This window comes from Chlamydotis macqueenii, chromosome 4 (assembly GCF_036417535.1).
Source record: "Chlamydotis macqueenii isolate bChlMac1 chromosome 4, bChlMac1.mat, whole genome shotgun sequence".
Classification (NCBI taxonomy): Eukaryota; Metazoa; Chordata; class Aves; order Otidiformes; family Otididae; genus Chlamydotis; species Chlamydotis macqueenii.
The window spans coordinates 35,673,675-35,690,762 of NC_141559.1; the positions used below are offsets into that span (position 1 = coordinate 35,673,675).

The following is a 17,088-nucleotide window of genomic DNA, read 5'->3' on the forward strand; positions in this document are numbered from 1 at the left end:
TATCCTTGTTCAGCAGCAGGACACAGTGCAAGAAGTCAAGGAGCTGGCAGGTGGAGCAGATGAGATGGAAGAAGTCAGCGACTCCTGGCTGAGGCTGGCAGAATGGAGCCAAGTTTCAAGCACTGCAGAAGAATCAAGGAAAACGTCAGGACACAAAGACCTGCTATTCATACCACAACTGTTTGGCAAATCTAGTGTTTATTTACAAAACCATGCTGTGTATTTCATCAATAGCAGGGACACCTCATGCCTTTTTTCAGCATTCAAAGATTGAGCAGCAGGTAGAAATGCCATGCTCCAGTTGCTTTTAGAGTCAGGTTTCTTCAACTGGTGATTCTCTTACCCTTCAAGCATGGGAAAATTATCTTCTTTGTTTACTTTTAATGTGACAGAACAGTTTTTCTTCTCAAGGAAAATAAAACCATCAGGAGAAAAATAACTGACTCAACATTATTTCAGTTGCTCCACAAACTCAGAATAGCTTAAGTTTTTGCCAAAAAAGTCTCCCAAAACAGAGAACAATAGTTTTTAAGGCATTCACTCTTGTCTCTGGAAGAAAAGCAAAGAAAAAGGCAACTCTCACCAAACACAGCCATTGTTTTTCTCTGTTTATTTTGCAAGCTTCTTCAAAGTATCTTGTTGCTAAGAGTGACTTCAACTGAAAAGCGTGCTCTCACTAGAAAAAAATTTAAGTATAAACATGAAATGCTGTTGAAAAACGAGTGGAAAGTTAACACATATTCTGCCACTTGGAACGTGCAAAGCTGCTGAGGAACTTCCAATGCAATTACCTCCCAGGGTAGGTAACTTCCTACTCTTAACCCCATCCCACAGCTTGATCTCTTTTAAAAGCTGAATTGGCTGAAGGGGCACGTACCATTTCCATTTTTTTCAACTTAATTATGGGTCTTGAGTTGAGTAGCCACCAGAGGGGGCAGGATATCGTAACACTCTACAGGAAGACATGCAGTTAGAGCAACCAGCTGTCTCCATCTCTGTTGTTTTTAGCCCCTGATGGCACAGCAGTGGTTTCATAAAGAAAAGTAGCATGAGATGCTTATAATAATATTCCTGTAAGGCTGGCAAACCTCTAGATAAACCAAGCAATGGGAACAGTGGGCTCTTAAGCACTGCTGGCAACACTAAAATACAAAATACACAGAGAAGTCATATTCTCAGAATAGGCAATGGTTGAAAGAGGCTATACAACTTGCCCTAATCTGAGTGCATTAATCCCCAATTAGCACACTTTTGTAGGCTTCCAGGCCTTAACAAACCTAGCTGCTTAGATCAATGCAGCAACTTTACAAGGCATCATGCAGAAATGCGATGGCTTCTACCATTATTTTAGTAACACTGTTATCCAGCTGATGATCGCTAAAAGGTGCGACAACCCCCGTTAGCCAGCCGCAGCAGATCAAGAGCCCCAAACTTCCAGTTCAAATTGCCAATGTAGATGGGGCCCTCACTCAAACTAAACTGCATTTTCTGGGAAAAATACCCACGTTTGTGCAAGATTTTCAATGCTAGTTGCTTTATTTGCACTGAGATAAGCAATAAATGCCATAGATACTGCAATCTTTTTGTCTTCCATTCTGTTAAGGCACACGGTGGCCCACAGAGACTCTTCCTTCTTTTTAGCACCTCTCTCAGGTAAGGAGTCAGAATAACACAAATTAATTCCACTATGTAGAATCTACTATAAATTTAACTCAATTTTATTAGTAACTGCTATACAGCAAACCCCATAAAACTGAACATTTATTTATGTATTTTAGTATCGTAACAGCAGAGTCCCTTATCAGTTGTTTAAAAAAGCAGAAGGCTCAAGGAGAGATTAATGAGAGGCTTGGAAGAAACTTTTTTCCTTTAGTTTATGTATACCTTTCCCTTTACTCCAAAAGGCCACAAAACTGGGACACACTCAAAGTTTATAATTGTAAAGGCAGATAGCTTTTATGCTTGCTTTAAATTCTACAGTCTGCTGCTGAATTCCAGAGCAGTACACTGCGGGGAAAAAAATACTTTATAACCCCCTCAAATGAAATTACACCAGTCTGCCAGTTTTAATACTAAATAGTAACCGAGTCTTTTTATACTTGAAGCAATGCTTTTTCCCCCACTCTTAAGCATGACTGATATATAGCTGGAGGGGGGGACCCCAATACATACCTAAGAACACATTGAACCTCTATGTTTGAGTATTTAACCTTGTAAACTACTGACCACCGTAAAGCTTGTAATTATCCAAAGATCATATTCTTTAACTTGCTAAAGAAATTATCAATAAACTATGGTCATCTTTAAAGCCTTTGTGCACTTGTACAATATATAATGGAAAAAAAGAATTCACTGGACAATAGAGGCCACATTTGCCAGTGCTACATTTGCTGCTGATTTGTTTTGGTGGCTCAGTTTCTGCCAAAAACCAGAAAAAGTGTGCGTGTATCAGTGTGAACGCATGCATCAGCATGAAAGTAGGGCTGATGCAGAAACAAGAGAGAAAGGAAACGAATTGTGTAAGCTCTCACTGCTTCTCAAAAAGGTCCATATTATAAGAACCTAGACCAAACTCAGCACTGGGAACTGGTCTTGTTCTCAGGCCATGAATGATAAACAAAGTATATAAGCAATCAAATATACGCAGCATACACATATGTTACCACATTCGTACCTTCTACCACACTTGTTTAAGAAGAAAATTTAGGATACAGTTGTTTCTAAAGCTCTTTTTTTTTCCAAGAAATTAGCCACTCCTGAAAGTACAAATCCCCATATCTTCATACAAGACATCCCAGCTGACCAATGCAATATAATTCCTTGATTATGTACCTCAGGTACAAGCAGACATAGGTATGCACATACCGCCAGAATCACAGTTGGAGCTACTCAAGACAAGCCCTACTACTTAATTTTATTTTGTACTTTCATGAGAAAAATACCGATTGGGTCAACTTTTTGATAGACAAAAAGATTTATAACCACAAAATTCCATCCTTTCTAGGCACTTCAGATATGTTAGATCTAAATTTCTGAAAAAGCACTTATCTGATGTTGGTAGCACTGGCAGTAAAAGGAAATTATATTTCAAGAGCAAGGTATGATCTTCTTCTTCCCAAATCAGAGATTTAGCATACCTGTACAGGCTCTGCATGTTCCTCAACTAGACAACAGAGCTCAGTCTTAGGGTATGTCTGCCTGCCATACGGTGCTGATACACAATATGCAATAAACGCAATACAGTTAGACACTTGTGAATAAACTTGTGGTTCCTACCCTGCATTAACAGAGCATCTTAGAAACATTCATACACCGTACTCAAGATCCAAATGTATTCAACTATTTTTCTCCTCAGGCGTTTGCCCTGCTTGTGGACCAGCACATCCAGCACCAAAAGAGCCTCCAGTGTAGGTACGCTTACCTGTCACAACGTGCCCCTTACCACACTAATTAGAGGCAAACTGCATGCCCGGAGACCTAAGATGGGCACAGAGAAATATTGCAGTTGAGTGACTAAGACAATAACGATAAAAGGCTTTCTAAAAAGACTATAAAAAGAACTATTTTCTTTATGTTTTCTACAGGGCATTTAGTTTCTTTGGGAAAATAAACTTTTCCTTTTTGGAAACTGTTTTGGGAAAATCAACTTCCTTTTCGGAAACTGTTGAATGACAGTTTCCTAAACCTGTGCATTTCTGGCCAGAGGCAGGATGATTTGAGGCTATGACTGCAGAGCATATCACTTCCATCATTTAAGCAATTTCCTTTGACCTACACAGTACAAAAACATGTGTTGCAGAAACAGCCTTTGTTGTATATATTTCAGATAATCACTTACAATTTTTGAGAAATCACACCCTATCTGATTACTTTCAAAAGATGGAATCTCCATCTACTATGCTATACAGTAAGAATATTTATTCTTAGATGTAAAACACTTCGCAAATTTCACCCTTCTCACCCTCCCTGCCAACCCAACAATCCTGTCCCACTGGGCAATTACAAGTTTTCTGAATTTGCTTACCCAGAACAATGTTTTGATTCTTGAGATTACAAACCTCAACAAAAAATGTCTACAGTATAATTTTCTGCATTATGCACTTGGAAGCTCTGCACTTTGGGAGGAATTTGGAGAGCAGGGGAATGAAATGACAGAGAGAGAAAGAAAATTACTTATTAAAATAAAAGATTGTAACACACTCAACTATAAAAGAACAACCTCTATAAAACTAGAAGAAATGTACCAGGCATATAACAGTATTTATTTCTCTTAAGATACCACTGAAATACTCAATAGCTTGTTCTTGGAATATTTTGTGGTCCCTCGTTACTATTTATGATGAAAGAATCCCCAAATTGTTTACCCAGTCCACATAAAGACACCTAACAAGAGAACATTGTTAAACCGCGATGATTTTGTTGCAAGTATGAATTTTCTATAGAAGTGCATCTGAAATTAGCCTATTAGCAAAATATTTTCCTCCAGTGACATTGGTAATTCTGCCCAACAGTCACACAGAAATAAAAAATTCTGGGAAAGTGAATGTAACAATTGCTTCTCACATGCACTGGATTTTTCTGAAGTACCACAAAATGGATTATTCCCCAAAAGGTCTCTTGCATTTTATCATAAAACAAAGATTACAAGATCTAGAAGCATCATAAAAATGACTAATTCAAAGGTGTAAAAAATTGATTTGTTTAATACTGTTGGTATATACCAATAAATTGTTGCAACCTGAGATAACCCTCATGCACTAGCTTTGAGCACATGCTTAAAAGTTGTGCAACTCTAAGCTAGTATTCCAGAGAACAAGAAGCTCAGCACTTGTCTATTCTTGAAACATGTAATATTTTAATGCATATTATTTAATAACATGGAGATCAGCATCCAAAATGCATTTTTTAAGACGTGAATCACCTGGCATTCTGAAGACATTTTACTGATGAGTTTATCCACATCTGCTTCAAGGTAAGTGTTATACATCTACCAAATTGCCTTTAAGGTACCTCATACTCCTTCATTACTGGTATAACATCTGTGTGTCTAAATCTGCACACGTGTGCCCTTCGGTCCTTGACTACTATCCTGACCAGAAGTCACTGTGTACAGCTGGATTCCTTGCACCATGATTTCACCTCTTGCAGAAGGCCTGTTGGTGCAGTAAATCTCTGCAGCCACACTTTTGCACCAGCGCAGTCCACGGGAAAAGGAAGGCGTGCAGACTCATCTGAGCAACACGCAATGAGGGTCTTAATACAACTTGAGAGAGGAATTTGAAATGGAACGCCAGTTCAAACAGTGGGAGTGCATCAGAAGTCCTGGCTAATCAGCAAGAGTGCCAAAGAGCAGCAGATCACTGAGGAAGCCCGCAGGTCCTCAGTGACTGTGACAGGGACAAAAAGACGCAGCCACTGGTCACCAGTGCCATTACCTTCTTAACACAGGCCACTTGCCTAACCAGTGCAGAACATACAGATATTCTCCCAAGCTCCAAAACAGAAGAAGATAACAATGTTTTACAAAGAGGAGGAGAAAAGAGAGGGACAACAAGGAAACAGCAAGTCACAGAAAAGAAACATCACCTGCTGTGATGAAAGAGAGGCAGGCACCCTCCCAGGGCACAGGGCTTTTATACCACTGAGTAAGAACTTCAAGCATGTTCAGCAAAAATACATATGGTTCACAACACACATCTTGGTGTATTTTGTTTTTAATTTTAAAACTGAAAACATGGTTGAATTTAACACAACTTACAAAACATATACAAATTATAATAAAAACAGTAATGTCTCTGTGTACAAAACGAAAGCTGTAAGTCACAATTCTAAGAAATGCCTTATAAACAACCGCTGATATTAGATGCATACACCTTTCATTCTTCACATGTGGCCGTTGCACTTTCTTGGGCCTCTGAGAAACTACAGTATTTCACAGAGCCTTCTTGTCTGTTTTTCCAAATGTTTGGCAATTGTAATTCCTCCTCCTTTCAGCCTCTCAAAAAATACACACTAGAAAAAGAAGCTATTATAAAAGTAATTTTTAGTTGCTTCTAGCCTTGACATCAGGCTAGTGCATCTTGTCATCAGTCTTCTAAATGCAAATTCCATCCATTCAGTTGCTACTCATGGCAACACAAAGCAGTTCCCCTACTGTTCAATGAGAGGCTTCAAAAACTGTAAGGCAACTTAAAATGACCAAGCAAAAGGATGGCAAAGCCATAAGCATCCAGAAACCTTGAAAACAAAGAATTCTGTGTTTAACGCAGATAAATCCAGGGTTCCTGGGAACTCTGGTAACGCTGGCAGAGACTGTTCCAATTCTTTGGTACCTTGGAGAAATACCTCTCCTCTTCCTACTCCTGGTACTCCTGGGCATACGCCGCAAAAGCCTACAGATCAAGTCAGACATACCCAGCCTCTGTAAATACACTAATAGGTACCTCTACATTGCTAGGGTGCCAAGAGTAAAATACCATAATGACACACCTCAATTAAATAGTTCTTGGTAATGGATCCACCCACATCAAGTAGGGTGGACAGCAATTAGAGAAATGAAGTATGCCTAATGTCACGGCAGCAGCTACCATGCGTTTCCCAGAGATGATATCGGTGCTCTACAGCAAGCTTTGCACACCAGCACGGAAAAACAGATTTTTGTCATAAGGAAGTTATGCCCATGAGCACTGGATATATGAGGTCTGCAGCATTATTCCATCTCATTATTCAGTGATACTTGTCCCATGCTGATAGTAACACTTTTGCAAGCACTGTCTTGACCTGCTTAAATAACAGACATGGTAGACTGCAGCAGGTATCTCACCCTCAGGAACTCCATTCTCAGGTGAACTTCCATCATTCCAGTTCGAGGATGACTGAGTGTTTCTTCAGACATATTTGCAAAGGTTGACAAGCTTATGACAAATGACAAAACTTACAGCACTTGCCATCAGATAAACATCAACTGGCACTTGACAATGCCATTTTCAAAGTACTAGGTAGAAGGAGAGAGATTTTTTTTCCCAAAGCTTTTAGTTTCTGCACCCTATATTTACAGTGCACACTGATGGAGTGATTTATTATGAGAAAGTTATCAAAATGCTGAGCTTGTTTCCAAGCATTTATGTCCTATTGCACCAACAGGAGAAGCCAACAGTATTTTAATAATGAATAACATCACAGCACCCTGTTCACTCAAAAATTCTTGTAAATGATTTAATATGGATGTGCACAACCTGAATCAATTTTCATGTGCAGATCTGTGATACTGAGTGCTCAGGATTTAATGTAAGATAGAGTGCATGATGAATACAAATGCATCACCTTAAGAAAACAATTGATATTAATTTTATCTTACATCTTATAAATAGAAGCAAAATGTTACAGCTGAAGAAAAAAAATCAAATGTCTTCTTTTATGCATATAATATTCCATCTACAAGGAGAGTGGATTAGATGTAGGAACACAGTGCTTGAAAATTTACCTAAGTTTTTAAGAGTGTAAATCACCATGCTCAAAATCATATTAAAAAAGCAAAATATAGATAAGAAATTTATCATAATAATTCAAGAACTAGTGAATACCCAGTATAAATACCAACCAGCACGTAAAAGGCAGTAACTGATTTTATATAATGAATAATTGTTTTCCCTACTACAATGTAACATTTGAAGATCAAAAGTCTAAGTGGATTAAAAAAAGGAATTGAATTCATGAAAGATGAATCCATTGGCAATTATTTAGCAGGGCCTTTCATATGCAGCCTCCAGGAAGTTGCTAAGACATTGACTGCAAAGGAGAAGGAATTTCTCTTGAAAGTAAAAATTGAATCCTAGTAGATGTTTCCTGCATGCTTTCCTAAAGACATTTGTAGGCAAGTGTAAGAAACAGGTTACCTAAGATGAACCTTTTGTCTTATCCAGTATGATGTTCCTAAGGACATGAAAACCACAAAACTATCACTCCATGTTTTTTTCAGTTTGCACAATGGGGCACATACGAGCTACTGTCGTGGCTCTGAGAGGCTGAGGCAGTACACGCTGTTAGTTATAGGAGAGACAACGACAATCATCTGAAATCTTCTGCATGTTCTGATCCAATCACCTTTTCTCCAAAAGCCTGAACAAGCTGACTGAGGTGGGGATTCACACACAAAATAAATACAACAACCTCTTAAAAAGCTTGGGGTGTGGGGGATGGGAAGGAAGGTAGTAGGAAAGAAAACAAACAGCAAGATCTGTTGCATTCAGCTTCTACTATGGTGTGCACATTTTCAGCCTTGCTTTCACACAGCCCATCAAGTGGGACCCAAATACAGCTACATACAGCCATAGAAAGCAGGTATAGATTTGTTTTGTAACATATGCAAGACTTCATAAACCAATTAAGTTCACCTTTGAAGCACTTTATTTAGAATTCCATTAAATCTTCTAAGAAGAGCCTAAATTCTCAAGTCAGAATGTCAAATTGATGTTTTTGGATGACATATGCAATCCATACACATTTCTGCTGACTTACAACACCACCTGAAGCACCACTGGATCAGATGGTCAATTTTAAAATATCGATATCCATAAAATCCTGCGTCTTTCAAAACTCATACAATGTTGAGGGAGAAAAGGATGTTTTCCTGCTATGCGCCATTAACCACTAAATCTATGCTTTCCCGCAAAACTTATTTTTGTCCTTCACTGAAGGGAAGGATGTTTGCCAAGCATAAACCACAGATAAACAGATGATATATTGTCTTCCCAAGTCTGCTGTTGGAATGCTTCAGTAACTTTGGTGCACGCTGTTTTTCAAAAGGAAAGTAAAAATCTTGGCCAGCAATGAAGCCAGTGCTTCCACTCCATCTTTGTACGGTTTGAGAACCTGAATAAGGGAGGCAGGACTGCAAAATGAGAAGGTTGAAGGGGACAAACTTTAGTCTGGCAAAGAGGAGGCAAAGGAGCTATGTAACAGCAGCACGCAGCTACTTGAAGGATAGCAACAAAAATTCCAAACGCAAACTCTTCCTGGTCTTAGTGGACAATACTACACAGGGCAATGGTCACAACTGTGGCTTGGGAGATTCAGGTTGAACAATGAGGAAAAATTCTCTCGCTAGGAGGTAGTGCAGCACTGCAGCGGGTTACCCACAGATGCAGTAAATCCCTTTCTTTTGGGAGACTTTTCAAGACACAGCTAGACAAAGCCTTGGATGGATGGATCTAGCCTAGGCAACAGGTCTGCCTCAAGTGGGAGGCTGGACTAAGTGACCCCATAGCTCCCTTCCAGCCAACACTTCCATGGCCAAAACCACAAAATCATCATAAGCAGCCCTCCCATGGTCACAAAAAAAAAATTATCAAAGCAAAGTAACTAAACTATCCTACATGTAAAGCACTGTATTTAATGATAGATAATAAGCATCAACAGAAATAGTTGATGTCAAATGGCTTTAAGTGCTACCAAAATAAAATTTATCTTCATATCGCATATATTGTATGAGTTACTTACTGAAACAACACACGTAGAACTACATCAACTTTTAACCGAGAGTGTCAACACCACTTCTCTGTTGTTTCCAGATTTTAAATCAAAGCTATACTGTCAGAAGTAAATACTGACAAATTTATTTACAAATATTAACGTTTTTTCCATCTATAAACAACAACGACGATGGTAAAAGCTTCTTGCAATGAGGTTATGACTCATTCTGCCCTTTGCTGCCTATCCCCATTCTTTACGCAGTAACCCTGATTTATCATTGTTACCTTGACAGGAAATTATTACTTACAACACAGATAATGGCATGGTCTTCGGGCAATCAGGACTCAACGGGTTACTCTCTTTGGCTACAAACTCACTGCTCCTTACACAATGATACATTTTTGTGCCTTGCTTTGCCATAACCTAAATGAAGAAGGTTCATTTCATCACTTATTAATATTACTAATAATAATACTTATTATTATTTGTCCTTCTACAGTTTCTTTGGCTAGGGAATCACCCTGTTGACTATCAGAAGTTATTCAGTTATTTTCCTTAGAGCAGCCTTCATCTTTAGAAGAGTTATTTCTTCAGAAGACACAACATTCTCTGTGGTTCAGTCTACACTCTTGGCCAAGTAACTGCAAGCATTTTTTTTTTTCTCGCCACTGACATTACACCTGAATTTCAAGATATGTTGGTGAATTTCCACATACAGGCTACATTATTTAACTTCTAAAAAAGCTTTAGTTAGTATCTTATATTTATTTCCAACAAGCTAAATTCAAAGACTATGAAATTGAGGGGAAATGTGTGAAGCACCTTCAGTCGGCTATGGAAAAGGTCTTATCTTTTTAATACTTACATGATGCAACATATTAGCATCAGTTAGAGTTATTACAGAAGAATTACATTAATTGTGCTCTTGGGATTTTAAGTGTTTTACTGTGGTGGTGCCTCCAGCAATTATTACAACTGAAGCCCTTGACCTGCATTGGGACTACAAAACTAAACCAGACTGAATCCCAGGAGGAAGAGGGAAGAGATACCCAGTTGGCAATCAACTCTACCCCTTCTTGAACTTGTGAGCCAACTGATTAAATAAATAAATAAAACAAATACACGCTCACTCTCCCCCCCCAGCTCTCCTCTCAGCCCTCTTTTTAAGGGCTTCTTGTGTACACGTGGACAGACTAGGAGATCATAGGTAGACCTTATGCATCTATTCAGGACCGTTGATCTGCTCTATTGGGATTATTCTTTTTTCTTCTCTGAGTAAGAGACGATAAATTGTCACTCTCGCTATGGACAAGCGGAACAATTTCTAGATCAGCACTGAAGGACACAGGCATGCAGACAAAGAAGTTTCCAACTGAATAGTGCTGACCTCTGTAAGGTACGGATCTTAAATACAAGATTTAATCAAGGTTTTAAGAACACAGCAACTAACTCTTGGAGCCACCTTTTCCCTAATCACGCTTTCTCTCTGCTCCAGGGTCACTGGCACCCCCTGGGAAGTACTAAGGTCAAACTGTTCAGGTTGTGATCCAGTGACCCCTAAAAGGACATCATCACTTAATCATTCTCAGACTTAAGAATTTCATTAAGAATCTCAGACCATCTTATTCTTTACTTCTTAAAACCAAACACATATTTTGCATTAACATGGGAACAACTGCTGAGCATTCTTCTTTCAAATTCTTAATTTATCTGTAAAAAGTCCACGATGCCTGCAAATTACTGTTGACTGAATTTCATCAGACATACTAGGCAAACGTACCCCCGTAACCTCTCAGCATGTTGAGCAGTGAAATATTCAACCTTAATTTGTTATATTGGACACTGCCCATTGTTCTCAGCTTCCAAAACAAGTCAGCACCAGTTTGATGTGGGAGTTGTGGGAGTGTAAAGAATTGATCCAACTCTGAACTAGGTCTTGGTTTGGCAAAAAAAAACAAACCCCAAAGCACTCAATCAACCAACCAAAAATAGATGATTTCACCCATAATCTAAATTGCCCACTAGAGTTGAAAAAGTTCCAAAACCCATTTGAAATAGTATGGAGAAGTAGAAATAGAGAAAAAAAAATACCATCAGAGACGTTTCAGTCAGCATAGCAAAATTTGTGTGCAAAATTTACAGCCGCTGTGTGGGAACAAACCACAGACAAGCATTGATGATAAGTAAACCAGAGCAATATTAAATTAAGTCAAAGCCTTTCCTTGTATTATTGACCATCTGTACTTTTAATCACAAATTAAAGTACAAATCACAATAGCTCTTCATTATAAACTCAAATAAATTTCATTATTGACTTCTATATTTGGCAATTTTATTTTGTTTTTAAGTAAGGAAACATCTGCCACATCCATAATGGGCTGTTCTATCTCAAGGAACACTGATCAGAATTAAAAGTGAAATAATACAGATACTGAATATGTTAAAAAATTATTATGTACTTTAGATAACTTCAGAATACTGAGATTCTCCCTCAGCTCTAACACGGTGGCAAGGACACATAATTAACCAATGCAGTTCATAACTAAGATTTACTATTTTCATTATAAACTTTCCTGCAAGTCCACTTATTTTAGTCAGTAGTCACAGAAGAAAAAGCTAGTCAGAATAGGAAAGCACATTAGATTAAGGTCCAAAGTTACAATGGAGAGAGCCTGTAATCTATGGGGAAATAGGTTTCAGTTTGAGTTGTTGTCGTCATTTGTTTGGGGTTTTTTGTTCCCACTTTATTAAAAACAAACTATATAAAAATATTAACATTGTAAATGAATGTTAATGAATTCTAAATCCAGTAAAAATCCAGTGTTCCCTATTACTTCCCAGAACAATAATGTATGTGATAGAAATATGCAACAAGGGGGGTAGAAACCGATCACATTATTTTACTTATTTATATTGCAGTAAAAAAGTAAAAGTTTCCAGGAAGACTGGCTTCCTTTCCCACAGCAGGTGATCAGATGATTCACTTTAATGAACCTATGCAGCTACTTTTATTCTTCTCAGTTTTTGAAGAATGTATCCCAGTTCTCCTCCATATCACTTAAAAAAAAACTACAGATATTAAAAAAAAAAAATCAGCATTTTATCAAAGGAAAAATCAATTCATTAGAAGAGCCTCAAATTGTTCTACTTAATATCTTCTTATAGGTTTTCCAAAAGTTTTTATAAAGCTTTCTTGAATTCCATTGCCATGACATGCAGTGGGGTAAAAACAGGCAGTCAGAAAGTCAGCTGAGCTATCTACAACTACTCCACAGACAAGGATGGCTCTGCCCATCTCATGTGCTCATGTCTCCAAGTTTTCATTCCCTGCTTTAACATCAGCTCTGGCACTTGTCTAGTGCTTAAGCAAGCGTCTTCAGCTCATTAAATCAGAAAAAAAAAATCCCAACCAAACAAACAACTCCCCAGCCAACCAAATAAAAAATGCCAAGAGTAGATCTCTAACAGCTCTCATGCTGCAGTTTCACAGCAACCTAAGCCAAACTAACTCCTGGCTGGCATAGTTGCTTACCTCCCTCCGGCTGCATGTTCCTACTCTTTCCCTTGTGCCAGCTTCAACATTCATCAGAATCTGTATAAAACCATTCCAGTGAGCTGAATCAGCAGGCTCCTACCCAGTGAAGAGAACAAGAAAAATAGCTCTCTGCTTGGCCAATGCATCAGAACAGGTTGGTGCAGGTTCTAGCGAGCACAGGGGCTCCAAGAGATGCCTCAGCAGCCACCAAGTAGACCAGCCCAAGCTGCCACCAAACCCCAACTTCAGTGACTTCACTCACCAACAGGCTGGACAAGCAGCAGAGCTGACACGTGAGAGAGAGCAGAAGTGCACATCCACAGAAGAGATCACACCTCTAGCAGCAGTAAACTGTTAGATTAGTTCAGCTGGCTTCATCCAATATCCAGCGTAGTACAACTGCGACTAGCTTCAAGGGAAAACACCACTTTTTCATTCCATGGTCTCCTGAACTCGAGTAAAACACTGCTAATGACATGTCCGAGTGTTTAGTCAGGCAGAAGCATTTGTGAACTTTCACCTTTCAACCACCACTTTGCATACACACCTTGTACGTGCAGAACAAAGGTGAGCAACTGCCCTTATGCACTTTCACGCATAAGCTGACAAATTCTGGGAACAAACTTTGTTCCACAAGAAGGCGGCAAAGATTATATACATATATAAACTGTAGAAATAATTATATGTTTTCCACTAATAAAAATCTCCAAAAGAAACACCTTTAAAAACCACACATAATGAGCAGCTTGAACATTTAGCTGTTGGGGAAATCGTACAGGGACCAACACTTTTTTTTGTAGCCTACCCTACACATGCCAAGCCACAACGGTTTCAATAGTCTCCTGCTAATCCTGCATGTGCCCAAAAATGCAGTGACATAACTAGGGTCACTGGGAGCCACAGGGTAGAAGCCACAGGCCCTGCATGTTGCAAGTCTTCCTCTGCGACCTCTCAAATTGCTGTGTTTTTGTCATCTACAAGGGGACTTTCAATTTCTTGTTGCTCAAATAGATGCAAAACCACACAAACTGTAGAAGTTACTACATTGTTAAAGCTGTATAATAATTATTAAAAATCAGAATATTTGTAATTCAACTTTAAATGTCCACCATGGCTGATATTTTCCCTGGAAACAGACCTTAGGAAAACAATTCATTCTGAAGGGGATTCTACATCGACAGAAAAAGAAATGTTGCATTCACACCTCAGTGATGACAGAAAAGCGATGCACACATTGCTTGTTCAACTAACAATGATGTCTGAATTAAATACTTCTAATTGCTGCCAGGGTTGACTGGATTGCACCATTTCAAATAAAATCTTGTTGCGACCTCCAAGTCTCTCTACAAGGACATATCCACCTGCTTGCTCCCCAGCTCCCATCTCCATGCCTTCTTGTACACATCGATCCTTGCCTCCCGTTGCCAAGGCCTGCTGCCCATACCTACGCGGAAATGGCTACACATGGCCAACTCCAATATGGAGATGTTCCTCCACCTTGGTATCTTCAAGAAAAATAGGTATTTTATTTCCTGATATGGCATCTCAAGCATCTGGATGTGTCTCCGGTGGGCAGTGTGTGCCCACCTTAGCATCAGTGCAGAGACAGCGCAGGGCCTGGGCTGAGAGCCCACGGGGAGCTCTCGCCAGCCCGTGGCTCTGATGCACCTGAGCTGAGGCCGGATGAAGCTGACCGGGACGGCACACGCCGGAGCGGCTCCGCCAACGCCGAAGCAGCCCCGGACAGAAATCCAGACCCCGGGAGACGGGGCCCGGGCTACCCCAAAGCCAGAGACGCCGTGGCCCGCCGCGGCCCCGCCCCTCACCTGCCGCCGAACCCAGGGCGACCCGCCGGTGCCTCCTGCCGAGCTCCCGCAGCTCCTCCTCGTCCTCCTCCAGCCTCCAGGCTTCGGCCATCGGCGGTGTGGTCCGGGGGGCGGACGGACGCGGCTGAACGCATTCAAGAAGCGGGGGCTGCCATGTCCGCCCGCGGCCGGGGGCCTTCCCGCCCCTGCCAGGGGAGGCCGGCGCGTCCCCCCGTGCACCGCGAGCCTGCCCCGCACCTGCGCCCTCTCCCCCTCCCCCGCTTAACTCCCGGCGAGCTTTCAGCCCGGGCCGCTCCGCGCTCCTGCGGGGGGGGCGAGCGGGGGCGAGGCGGGAACCGGCGGGCTGGCGGAGAGGAGGAGGCGGCAGCGGCGGCCTTTCCTGCCCATCCGCGGCTCTCCCGCGTCAGCAGGAAACCCGGCGGCTGCCTGGCACCGCCACAAAAGGGGGCGGAGGAGGCGGCCGTGGCGGCGGCGGGGGGAGGTACCTGGCGGCCGCCGCCGGGCAGCACTCCGCTGTGGCCGGCACCTTGCGGCGCTGGGCGTCGGTACCGAGCGAGCGGCGACGAAATCCGAGGGGGCCCGAGGTCTTCCCTCCCCTCCCGAGGAGGGTGAGGAGGGGCAAAGGGCAGTTGGCCGTCCGGGAAGGCGGGAGCACCGGGGGTGCTGGCGGGGCAGAGGAGCAGCCCGGCCCTGCCGAGCCGGGCCCTGCCTGGCCCATCGGCTTAGGGCTGCGGGAAGGCGGGCGCTCAAACGGCGGCCGGCTCTAATTCGCGGCCAGGAGGATGTGTTTCTTGGCATGGGGTTCGTTAGGGTGGTTTAAACCACTTAAGGAGAAGTAATCTTACGGACACACTTGAAACCGGTGAGGTACACGCTTCCAGCGCAGAAACGATATGAAAAATTGGGCCAGGTTTCAAGCTGGACACTTAGAAGTAATTAATTTTTTTTTTTTCTGGGCCTCAGTTACCCATATCTAAAATTGGAATTATATTGTTTCACATCATGTGGTTACTGTAAAACCAAGCCATAAATGTTTTTACAGATGACTCTGTATTGGGCACCACAAAAAAAAAAAGCATATAAGGAAGTTAAACTTGGCTTCAGAGCAGGTGAGTAAGGGAGAGTAAATAAATAAAGTACGTGACCACAAATTAGACCAGGAAGATACAACAAAACATTGAGTAATCTTAATGTTGAGCAATATCTGTGCTGACTCACTAAGCACCGTCTACTCTATACACTGAATAAAGCAGATTGTGTAGGTTGAAAAAAAAAAAGTGATCACAAAACTGAAAAATACATCATAATATATGAATACAAATGACTGTCTGTGCATTTCAAAGTATTCCAGTGCTTGACTTTACAATCATTGTTCCTTAACAGAGGCATTTTTCCAGTGGAACGTTTAGTGTTCAAGTTGTGTAATAGTTACACCTTAAAACAGTATGTGCTTACATAGCCTCTTCTAAGGCTTTATAGTATAAAAGGACATAAGGCCAGGCATAAAACTTGATGTACAGCAGGACCATGTAACAGACAAATCAAACCTTCCACTACAGTTACGTGTTCTCAAAAGCCTCATGCTTCGGATGGCCTCTGCATGGGTGGTAGTCAAAGGATCTCACCTCACAAATTTCAATGCAAGATCTGCAGGCCTTATACATGATCTAAACTGGATACAAAGTTCCTCAGTGGAGCACTGCTGCCATATGGCTCTGCTGCAAAGCCTCACCTGCAACAAAAAAAAACCCCAAAAAAGCAGTTACAATGCAGAAAGTATGAGGAAGAAGAGCAGAAGAGAGGGAAGTCACTGGTATGTGTATGTGTGAGAGAGACAAAAGAGAATCTCCCGTGTAAAACAAACAGTATGCATTGTTTGTATTCTCATTCTTTGCTGTGCAGCCAAAATGCAGCATCTGTATTCAGCTTCTAAACTCCACTAACCACAAAGAGCAACAAAGACCATCCATTTTCGCCTTCCAGAATATCTGCTTTTTATATTATGTGTTTCACTGCTGCTGGGGGTGAAGGAAAGGAAGCTTGCTATCATGTAAAATTACTAAGGAAGGAAAAAAACAGAAATATACCATAGAACATAACACAAATTCAAAGAGTTCAGAAAATTGAATTAAACCTTCTTTTGTTCCTGCTGATGAAATTAACACCGAGGCTTCCAAGCATACAAGACTGAAAAATATATTTTGAGAGATCTTAGGCCTAAGGAAAACATGCTGAACAGAGTAGTTCCAGCTATGA

At 41.0% G+C, this 17,088-nt stretch overlaps 1 protein-coding gene across 3 annotated transcripts in view; it reads right to left on the reverse strand.

Moving 5' to 3' along the window:
• SH3D19 (SH3 domain containing 19) overlaps positions 1–15,025 on the reverse strand; it is a 79,060-nt gene extending 64,035 nt beyond the window's left edge. The window contains exons 1-2 of one of the 3 annotated variants that reach the window (XM_086746578.1): positions 14,833–14,889; positions 3,422–3,477 (exon numbers count right to left, since the gene is read on the reverse strand). Coding sequence is in view for 2 of the 3 variants with exons in the window: in XM_086746576.1 (XP_086602702.1) it covers positions 14,833–14,966 (134 nt within the window). In the remaining variant the exon portion in view is untranslated. Of the gene's footprint in view, positions 1–3,421; positions 3,478–14,832 lie in introns of all 3 variants that reach the window. The other 2 variants (XM_086746576.1, XM_086746577.1) reach the window with 2 other exon arrangements.
• Positions 15,026–17,088: the final 2,063 nt, after the last annotated feature.